This window comes from Lycium barbarum, chromosome 4 (assembly GCF_019175385.1).
Source record: "Lycium barbarum isolate Lr01 chromosome 4, ASM1917538v2, whole genome shotgun sequence".
Taxonomy (NCBI): Eukaryota; Viridiplantae; Streptophyta; class Magnoliopsida; order Solanales; family Solanaceae; genus Lycium; species Lycium barbarum.
Window position 1 is genome coordinate 8874603 of NC_083340.1, and position 10608 is coordinate 8885210.

Genomic DNA, 10608 nt, shown 5'->3' on the forward strand with positions numbered 1-10608 from the left:
TCTTTTTATTTTCCAAAGGTGGCTCTGTTCTGGATGAAACAGAGAACGGGGGAAAGGGCAAGGGAAGGGCTGCCCTTTTAAATTTTTAGATGATATATTTTGTAATTTTGTACTTATATTTTGTAAATAAGAAAAAGTATCCCGATGTTTTGTAATATAGAGTATTAACTAGTATTATTAAGTCATTTGCCCTTGTAGAAATACATCCAAATTTATTCTGAAGTTTAATTTCATATAATTTATATGTCGGTAAGTCTTACTTTATATTCACATATTTAAACGATTTGATCCATCTGTTCCTTTCTTTTCCACGACAATATGTTTAGACAATTTTGAATTTAATGATCAGCTAAATGGTAGGTAAATTTTATTCACATCAGAATTTTATGTCAAATTACACAAATTTATCATAATTAAGTGATTTGACGAGATAAGAATGAAAACCATCCATTAATTTAATCTTCCTAAGCTCAATGAGGAAGACATGAGTTGAATGAATTAAAATATTATTTACCCTTAGTATTCTTTCCTCTCTTTACTCCCATTTATCACTTTGTTTGAATGCGTAATTATAAATCAAAAGTCCATCATCTAAAATCCTATTAAGAAATTCGGATCAAGAGACAGCTACATTATATTTATCTCAAATATATTCCATAAGGAAACCAAAATAGAGGACCATCTATTACACATTTGCTAAAATGGTTGATAGACGACCTAAGAAGCAATCATTTTTATTCAACGATGCTTCATAATTACGATTACTCTAATTAGAAAAGAGCACTTAATTGCATCCTCTAATTGTAAGAACTCTCTTGTTGAGCGACTCCATTTATGGATACTTGCAATCACCATAAGCTGCAAGATTACCAAATAAACATAAACCAAATAAGTATAAACAATTATTTAAGGTTTAGAACACTTTGCTACAATTACAGACCAAATCATTTGGTATGCAGGAAGGAGATATTGTGAACCTATTTAGGTGTTTTTAATTGCAAAAGGTATTTAAAGTGAAGTTAAAAAAATAAATTTCATGTTTTAAACATGTTCGCCTCGCTCATCCTTCTCCAATCCACATTTACTTCTATAGTATTTGCTTAAATTATATATAAAATTTTAAAATAATTTTTTTTGGCTCATCAAATATAATAAAATAAATTAAAAAAATCACTTACAGAAAAATTATTTTCTTTCGTATCAAACACACCCATAATTAAAAAAAATTAAGATTAGGACCTACATTTTAAATAAAATTCAAGATCCTAGTAACATTAAATTTAATTTTGAATCCACTTCTAATCTAGTGCTAGCTAGCAAGCTAACTCAACTTGGGATTATCTAACCACATGAACAAATCTTCAAGGTCAAAAGTTTCGCCCAAGCATAGGACAAAACTTATTAAACTTGAAATTTTTACGAATAAGGTAAACGCCATTTCTAAGGCCATTCTTGTAAATCGCCAAAAGTTAAAATGGAGAGAAACTTACAGGGATCAACTGATTTAAGGATGCCCAAATGAGGAGGACATTTTCTGGTTTTTGTCCTATACAGAAGGTTGAGAACATAGGAAGCATGGCTACGAATTGTTAAAGGCAAGTAACAAGGTTTTCCAGGTTGTAAATCCACACAGTGGCCACGTTTACATGCTCTGTCTAAAAAGGCTGCTAATGTGACATCACTTGCCCATTCATCTACCACACACCACCGCTTTGGAGCTCCCTGTATGGAAAAAAAAGAAAAAATTAACTTCACTCATCAAGAGGTAGATGGCACTAATACCATACAATATTTTTTTTCCCACCCAGTGATCGAAATCCATAAATAGAGCCCGATTAAATCCGAATCACACATTATAGATTCATTTTTTTGGGGCGGCTTTTCCACTAACTTTTTTTCTTATTCCAGGGATTCGAATTCGAGATCTCTAGTTAGAGGTCGAGTGACCCAACCATCCGCGAGAACCCATGTTGGTGCATTAATACTATTCACTTAAAGAAAATACAAAAATAGTCTCTTATGATTACGATAGATTTTAAATAATTTTTGAAATATTTGATCCCTTAGGTTTGTCAAAAGTAAATAATTTTCGTATATGTTAAATATTTAATAAATTCGGACTGTTAGATTTTCAGGAATTATGAAAAAAAAAATAGAATCACCAAGAAAGTGTTGCGTCAAAGTTCAGAAATTACAACATCAAAAATTGCATCAGGAACCAGAAATAAATCGAAAATAGCAAAAAATTACACCTAAAAACCTACCTCAACCACCAGAAATAAACAAAAAATAGCAGACTGCAAAAATTGCATCTCCAAATATTCCTGTTATTTTTTTTTTCTTTCCACAATTTCATTAAATCTAACTGTAAAAGTTTAGTAAGTAATGGAGGAAGACTAAGAATGTTAATTTTTACACACTTAAAGAATCAAAATTATTCAAAAATATATTTAAGGAATTATAATAAATCTACTTTCAAACATAAGGTACCATTTTATATATCTCAGCAGAGCACTAGCTACTGATACTTTACCTGACAAAAACTGGTGAAAAATAACAACACGAGGAAGCACGAGAATACATTTAGCTTTTCCATTGGTTTTTTCCTTATGCCAAGAAACGAGAATTTCATTCAGTTAAATAGCATGGTTCATATGTGTACCCTGAAGAAAACTGGGCAATACTATTAATTATTTTTTGTCTTGTAATAGTTTGGAAAACCTATTTTAATGTGGCTTAAGTTGGTTTAAAAAATTGGTTTCCTCAAGAAGAAATTAGATCCTAGATATGTTTTCCCTTAATTTGTTAGAAAATCAAAGATCTCACTCTGAGAATAGAGATTATGTATTTATGTTAAGAGATAATGATAAAAAACAGCCTCAAGTATTACTTTTTTTTAGTTTCCTACCTCTAAACTATTAGGTGTAATAGTTTCCTACCTAAACTATCACCAATTAGTTTGCAAAACACACTTCAACTATTATTTGTTTACTTTTCATACCTAAAATATCACCAAGTAGGTTACAAAACACACTTCAACTATCAGTTGTTCACTTTTAATAAAGTATGTTTTGTAACTAGTTGGTGATAATTGCAACCAGTACTTGGAGTCGAAAACTATTCAAAATTCAAAAGAACTGCGTGGGGGGTTTAGAACAATTTGAAAAAACTCATTCTCACTTACGAAAAGTAGAAATTGAAGTCGAGCAGTTTCCTCAAGAACAAACAATTGATTTACCCATTCAAAGCGATTCCAACAAGAGAAACTTATATAAAAATAATGTAGGCCAATTGAAGGGTTCTAGCAGCACAAATTTTTTCCTACTAAAGACCGCAGCTAACTAAGACAATGTGAGAATTGCTGCAACCACCGATCACAGTCTCCTTTTTCCACTGATCGCTTCTGTAGAGTCGAGATACATATGTAAAATGACTGATTATCCGATGAGTGATCATGACCTTTTGAGAACGTACCCCAAAACTATTCCCAGCAAGCCAGCCATGATGACAAGGATGAAGGAAACGCCACCGCTGCGATTTCTAGTCATATCACGTTTTACAAGTTCCTACACAAAGTATTTCAGAAGTGAGCATTCTGACTAAAAGGATAGCAAGAAGCCAGCCTAAACTGTCAAAAGCAACTAGTTTGCCTATTCATCCGAGTTTTGTTTACTAGACATTATTTAAACAAAGAACGGAAAAGGGCCAAAATTACCCCTGAACTTTGGAAAAATAGTTCATCCATACCCTTCGTTATACTTTAGGGCCAATTATACCCTTACCGTTATACTATGAGGTCAATTATACCCTTATGTCTAACAGCTACCACGTGGCATCATCCCAGCCCTTCAAAATTATTTTCCCATCAAATAATTTTTTACCCACTAAAATAACCCAACCCGACCCGATTTTTTTTCCAGCCAAACTGATACGGACCCAACCCAATACCCCTTGGCTGGAAAGAAAAAAAAAATTCGAGTCGGGCTGGGTTATTTTAATGGGTAAAAAATTATTTGAGGGGAAAATAATTTTGAAGGACTGGGATGATGCCACGTGGCAGCTGTTAGACATAAGGATATAATTGACCCCATAGTATAACGGTAAGGGTATAATTGGCCCAAAGTATAACGAAGGATATGAATGAACTATTTCTCAAAGTTCAGGGTAGTTTTGGCCCTTTTCCGAACAAAGAATGAGACCTGGACTAATCAGGAGAAAAGAAAAACAAAACCAAATTGATTACAGATACTCAAATTGCTTTAACTTCACAAAAGCATCGGAATTTTAGGTGATACGAAAAAGAAATTAAAGAAGCTAGCGTAAAGCTCACCAGCTCTTGACGAAGCCTGTTGCTCTGCTGAAGGGCAGAAGCTTTTTCAGCCATCAATCTGGAAATAACTGATTTATCCTGAAATATAAAACATTCAGATTAGCCATATCAATTGTAATAAAGGCAGCCGGCCTATATAATCCTTTTGGACATATTTATAGATTGAGCAACTACATGCATCAAAACTTCAAAAGGAATTTAGAAGAGCTGAATGGGAACGGCACAAGAAAGCCTGAGTTGCTAGATGATAAATAGTAGGTGTTCTCACTTCTCAACAATAAGGAAAAATTAAAGCAAAGCAAGTGGACCTAAAAAGTCCTATGCTGATGGTAGTCCATTTCTAGAAGCGGGAAACAGAAAAGCATATCCTGAAGAAGAGGAAACATAATTGAAGCAAGTAACCTTAATTGGAAAGAAATCGGGGATTTGCTTCCTTCCCTCTTTTCTGCTTAGTTGACAGAACAAAATGCAACAATATACCTTAAGAAGTGCTTCATCCAACGGATGCTTAACCAACAAACGCATTAAATACATGAAAGCTTTGTCCATTCACTTTTGATAAATTTAACAAAGCAGATAAACCTGGCCAGCACTATGTCAACTACACAACAGTATAACTGCCTCATACACCATGACATTTTTGGAATTACATCCTGTAGTTATAAGCCAGGACTTTCACTATTTGTTTTGGTTTTTGATAAACGAGTTAAAAGTATAATAGAAAGTGAGATGGTAGTACAAATCTAGCAGCCACTTACCCAGAACAGAACTGGTCCAATAAGATAAGTACGCTAATATGAATACTAATTTTGGTTTAGGATGAAAGAGGGGAACTAAAATTGGAAGGGCAATTGGTTATTGTCCTCGTTCCATACAGAAGGAAACGAGGAGGTTTTGGTTCACCACCTTTTCGGCGCATCCTAAGTTGGATAAAAAGGAGAAAAAGTATCTCTTTCACGACAACCTTCAGATTGCGACTGTACCCTAGAATGACTGATGCTCCACCTAGGAAGTAGTTAACCAGTGAACTTCTCTCGCTTATCTTTTCCCTCTCCTTTTTGGAACCATACATAGCATAAGAGAATGAGGGAAGGAATGTAGAATTAAACATGAAAAGAGTACTATTCACTTAATTGAATCATCAACCAGATTTCAAGATGAAGCATGTTAGAAGAACCAACACTGAAGAAACAAAAACTAAAAATATTTAATAGTCCATCTATCCCAATTTGACCGGATATAAAGTTTCTGAAAGGAAAGAAGACTTTTGAAATTTTAAAAAATAAATGAATTAAATTTTGACAGTACCCTTGTACCAAACACTTTGGCTTTGTATCTCTGATGGAGCCAACACGTCATGTTATTGGTAAAACTGGACTGTCAACACATTAAATACTTTCTGAATATAGAAAGCTGCCATTTTTGGGGGGGATGAACAGAATGGAAGGATTCAAACAAATTAGGATGGTTGGGATAATATATTATAGGTTCTTGCACAAGGTAGAATGTAGGGATCAAATGATATATCATGTTAAAGGGCATAAACCTAGCTATCAAGATAAATAGGAAATTATGACTGGAGCGCCACATGCTTCTACCATCTATCTCAGGTTACTAACTGCTCCCTGCAAAATAATCCCATGTATTAATTAAGAAAAGAAAGCAACCATGCTAAACCAGATTGTCCACAGCTCAATGTCACATTGGATATTATTACAATTTATAGTCCAATGCTTGTTCAAAGAGAACTCCTTCTTCTAAGATAGTTTTGGGACATTGGTAGAACTGTAGCAGCAAGCATACGAAATGAGTCATCACGTTCATAAGCTATTCAAAATGAGTTCGACCTTAACACATTAAACACTTCTGCCATCTTGGGAGAGCAAACTGGTGAAACAGATATTTCAGCATGGTAGACTTCTATTACTCATATTCTTGAGTGGAAGTATAAGAACTTGAAACTAACTGAAAAGAAGTCAAGGATAAAGCTAGTTCTTTCTGAACCATAGTTCAGCCAAAGAATTTAAATGTCCTTTTTGATGTGATCAACAACCATTAGTTTAAGTTGCTAACCCCGTTCTACCATAAAAGTTGTTAGCAGGAGACCGGTTAGATCCCGACAACACACCACTATTGCAATTTTTCATAAAATCTTCTACCATAATATACATGTAAGAAAAATGTGATGAGAAAATCTTAACTAATGCTGACACATCAATGACACGTCTTGCACCTCTAAGATATTTCTGAATTACCTAGCTCTTTTTTATTATTTACCATCCACATATGATGTATATACAAGGACATAGAGTTAACACGGCCTGAGTTAATTGTAGGAGCAGGCACTGTACACATGTCATAGCCGATCTACCACAACTCACCAGATATGACTAGTAGTCAAAACTCAAAAAGAACATGCCACACACTCTTTTTTTTTTTTTTTGATGAAGTCATTGTTTTATAATCACAAAGGCATCAAGGAGATGCATAGTTGCAAAAGAGGAGGAAATATCAGCTCATACAAAGATAACAAAAAACCTATCATCATAAGTCTAAAGAGCTGGCAAAACAAAGGGCCTATCATAAGACTAAGGAGCTAATAAAAATCCAAAAAAGAGTCTGAGTTATATACAGGGGTAAGATTAACCCAGCTAAAAAGAGTAGTCAGGCATTTGGCCTTAAGTATATAATACATAGACTTTTCATATTCATACACATACAAGTATGATGGAGACTCAGAAACACATATATTAATGAATTTTTATTGGACATATGTCTAGAAAATACATTAAATTATGACCTCCTATATATAAGTATGACACGCACTCAAGAGCACATAGGTTAATGACTTTTAATTGGAGATATGTTATCAAGAGGAACATTCATCTCTGATAATTTGTCATCAGTTTAAACAAAATTATAGACGCCTGAAGGTAACAATGATATCAAATCTTTGATCACGGTTCCCAAATACAGATTCAACATCCACTAAAATCGTTAAAGCCATACACAAGTGAAATAATAAGTAAACAACCTCAGAGCCATTCTGATGGCCATTATCTTTCATGGATTCCTTTGGTGAAGAACCTTCTTCTGATCCTTCTGCAACCGGAGATGGTGGCGATGGTGGGGGAAGATAAATCACTTTCAACTTGCACTCATCAACAACACGTCCTTCCTCCTTATTGAACTACAAAGAGATTTTACAATTCAACAAACTAAAATTATAGTTTAATACAACAACTATAGTTGATGCAACTTCTTTTTATCTTAATTCAATTGTCAACGCTATGTTTAGAATCAAACACTAGTTGGACGTAAAATATGACAATGTTACCGTATTTTTCTAGTCTTGACAAACTAATAAAGATATAATGAATGGTACTTTTACCATTTCTTGAGTAATATCTTTCGGAACGATGCCAGGAGTTGCAACTACACTCTGAAGTAGAAACTTGTCCTTGCATTGCATGTCAGAAGGGGCCTCCTTCTGAGCTTGCATTGTAACTACAAAAGATGCATAAACAAACATTAATTACCACCATGGCTTTAAAAGCATAAAACACAAAGCTTATATCGAAATTCAACTTACACTACTTAAATTTTCATCCTCAAAATCCAAAACACCTTAAACGACTTCACTTTCCAAAAATTCATCATTTTTCCTAGAACCCACATAAAACAATCTTTTTGGGGATAATTATATTTTTGGTCCCTCAAAGCGTACCCAACTAAGCACATTTAACCTTTATTACTCGAAATGTGCACTTTTGATCCCTTTGCTTGTGAATATTCACAAATTTTCCATGATTACCATTTACCAATAGTTCCACCACTTAGTTATCCATGTATTATGCTAAGCTTGTACTATTACTCTATACTCCTTCCGGTCCATAATAAGTGTCCATTGGCCTTTGGCACGCCCCTTAAGAAAATACTACAACAACAACAACATACTCAGTAGAATCCCACAATGTGGGGTTTGGGGAGGGTAGAGTCTACGCAGACCTTATCCCCACCTTGAAAGGTAGGGAGGCTGATTCCGAAAGGCAAATATATCCTTAAGAAAATACTACTAACTCCTAAATTTTTTGACTAAGTAACCCTTCATAGAAATTTGGAGAAATTTAAAACACTTCACAGGGATATCTAAATAAGTGGAAAATTTTGGAAAAACAAAGCTAATTCCTTCTTGATTATATTCTGGACCAAAATAAACTTATTATGGACCGGAGGGAGTATTTGACAGTAATATAGTTCTAAAAATAGTCCAAATATAACATACATACATACAGCCTAAAGGGATCAAAACCATACATTTCAATTAATTGAAGAATAAATGTGTTTTATCGAACATCACAAGGACTAAATTGATAATTTAGTGGAGGAAATTATAGTTATTAGGTACCTGTAACTTCAGAAGTTGATCGAGGCAACACAATTCCTGTGTTGGGTCGAACACAATACTTTTTGGGATTCGTAGTTTTGACCTGAAAAAAAAAAAAAAAGTATATACAACAATTCAAAGTTGCAATTATATACAATAATTCAATAAGTATTTTTTTTTCAAATAAAGTTAGGGAATGTAACCTTGAAAGCGACATGATTTTCAGTATTATTTGACAAATGAATTGAACAAGAGATCTGCTTCTTCAGCTCGACTGAGTAACCACATTAGGAAAAAAAAATGCATTAAAAAGAATATCCAAAAAAGAAACCAAAAAAAAAAAAAAGATGGGGAATGAGGAAACTAACAGGGAAATTTGAGGTCAAGGGGTTCGATATTAAGAAGATCTCCACTGCTCATTTTCTCAGAAAGTGAATCAAAAGAGGGAAAAAATTATACTTTTGTTGTCTAATAATTTACAAAAGTGGAAATGTGGGGGTTGATCCGTATATATCTCTATATCTTCTGGACTGGCAGGGAAAACCCTCTATAAAGGGAAAAAAAATACTACATTTATTAGATTCTCTTTTTATTTTTAGAATTCGAACTTGATACCTTGTCCATTAAAAATGGAGAGAACATATTCATGTTACCACAATTCTAGTGTTTTGAAGGTAGTATTTATCCCCCACCAATCGATATATCAATGAAGTGTATTGTATGTATCTTTTATATAAAAATTTACTGCTTGTATGATTATTAATAAATAATCATGAAAATTAACATGGTTTTAACGAGGCCTAGATTTTTTTGGGGGTCTTGGTTATCATTTTATTGAAATATAAACATGATTACACGTCAAGGCTTTAATCTAGTGGTAAGAGCACGATGGTGTGTGTAGGTACGCGTTTCGTGTTAGAACTATGCCGGAGACAAAAGTCTAGTATTTAAGCAAAAAAAAAATATAGGGGGAGCTCATTATCCACCAAGTTTCGAACAGTAAGGACCCTTTTTCCATGACAGTTATTCACTTTTTTCCGGAATTTTTTTCTCACTTTTTTCGCTTTATGATGTTTGGCCATGAAAATTTCAATTTGAACTTGAAGTTATATATGAAATTTGGAAAACAACCAAAACCTTATTTTTCACTTTTTCTATTTTCCTTTTTGGACCTTTATTTTTATTTTTCTGTTTTCAATTTTTACCCCAAAAGTGTTTATGTTGCTCAATTTTTATCCTAAAATTCATACAATTTTTTTCACTGGTCAGAGGCAACTTATGTTGCTCTCCATTACAACAACCATTGAACATCATGTGCTACAAGTCGTAAAAAGAAAAGAAGCAGGTGAGAATTTTACAACAAAGTCATATTTAGAGATGTTATATTTTCTATATACACAGTAAACTATGGCCAAACACACTCCAACCCCAAATCCAACTTCAAAAATTCCAAAAAAAAAAAATGGAAAAAGTGTATTTAAAGATAATTACAGTAACTTCTACTTAGATAATTATTATTACTAGCATTTAAAATAAAGATAAGCGAGTATCCTAGTAGTACGGGTAACAAATTATTTCCTTTTCCAAAATTATTTACTAGTAATATAAATCTTTTGTTTTTCTGGGTTTCTTCTCAACGTTATCTCAAAATTACTCCCATGGCAGAATACTCTCCTTAGGCCTTTTGCATAGCATTTCCTGGGCATTAGATTTTACTTTCAAGCAGTGGATCTATTAACTCATTACAATTTCAATCCTTTATTGCACGACTGCAAATTGGTATAGTACAAATTTGTTGAAATAAAGTTATTTAAAACTAATGAATTTTAATCTTGTTTCAAGCAGCAAAAGATAAAGTTCCTTACAAATACATACTTGGTATACAATCTAA

At 33.3% G+C, this 10608-nt stretch overlaps 2 protein-coding genes across 2 annotated transcripts; both read right to left on the reverse strand.

Moving 5' to 3' along the window:
• Positions 1 to 581: 581 nt before the first annotated feature.
• On the reverse strand, positions 582 to 2671 carry LOC132638158 (glucan endo-1,3-beta-D-glucosidase-like). Its single transcript, XM_060355130.1, has 3 exons — positions 2534 to 2671; positions 1491 to 1722; positions 582 to 858 (listed from the first exon to the last, which is right to left on the reverse strand). The coding sequence occupies exons 1-3, from the start codon at positions 2630 to 2632 to the stop codon at positions 833 to 835; spliced, it is 357 nt and encodes a 118-aa protein (XP_060211113.1). The 5' UTR covers positions 2633 to 2671; the 3' UTR covers positions 582 to 832.
• Positions 2672 to 3210: 539 nt separating this feature from the next.
• On the reverse strand, positions 3211 to 9462 carry LOC132635108 (vesicle-associated protein 1-1-like). The gene is made up of 7 exons (XM_060351343.1): positions 9086 to 9462; positions 8921 to 8991; positions 8739 to 8820; positions 7722 to 7837; positions 7365 to 7520; positions 4331 to 4408; positions 3211 to 3566 (listed from the first exon to the last, which is right to left on the reverse strand). The coding sequence occupies exons 1-7, from the start codon at positions 9135 to 9137 to the stop codon at positions 3453 to 3455; spliced, it is 669 nt and encodes a 222-aa protein (XP_060207326.1). The 5' UTR covers positions 9138 to 9462; the 3' UTR covers positions 3211 to 3452.
• Between the last annotated feature and the right edge of the window lie 1146 nt (positions 9463 to 10608).

Excerpts from the sequence above, each read along its gene's own strand:
- LOC132638158 (XM_060355130.1), bottom strand. The coding sequence starts at position 2,632 with ATGAAATTCTCGTTTCTTGGCATAAGGAAAAAACCAATGGAAAAGCTA. Across the intron at positions 1,723-2,533 it reads TTTTCACCAGTTTTTGTCAG|GGAGCTCCAAAGCGGTGGTG; the intron begins GTAAAGTATCAG and ends TTTTCCATACAG. Across the intron at positions 859-1,490 it reads CCTTAAATCAGTTGATCCCT|CTTATGGTGATTGCAAGTAT; the intron begins GTAAGTTTCTCT and ends GTAATCTTGCAG.
- LOC132635108 (XM_060351343.1), bottom strand. The coding sequence starts at position 9,137 with ATGAGCAGTGGAGATCTTCTTAATATCGAACCCCTTGACCTCAAATTT. Across the intron at positions 8,821-8,920 it reads AAAATCATGTCGCTTTCAAG|GTCAAAACTACGAATCCCAA; the intron begins GTTACATTCCCT and ends TTTTTTTTTCAG. Across the intron at positions 7,838-8,738 it reads ATCAACTTCTGAAGTTACAG|TTACAATGCAAGCTCAGAAG; the intron begins GTACCTAATAAC and ends CATCTTTTGTAG.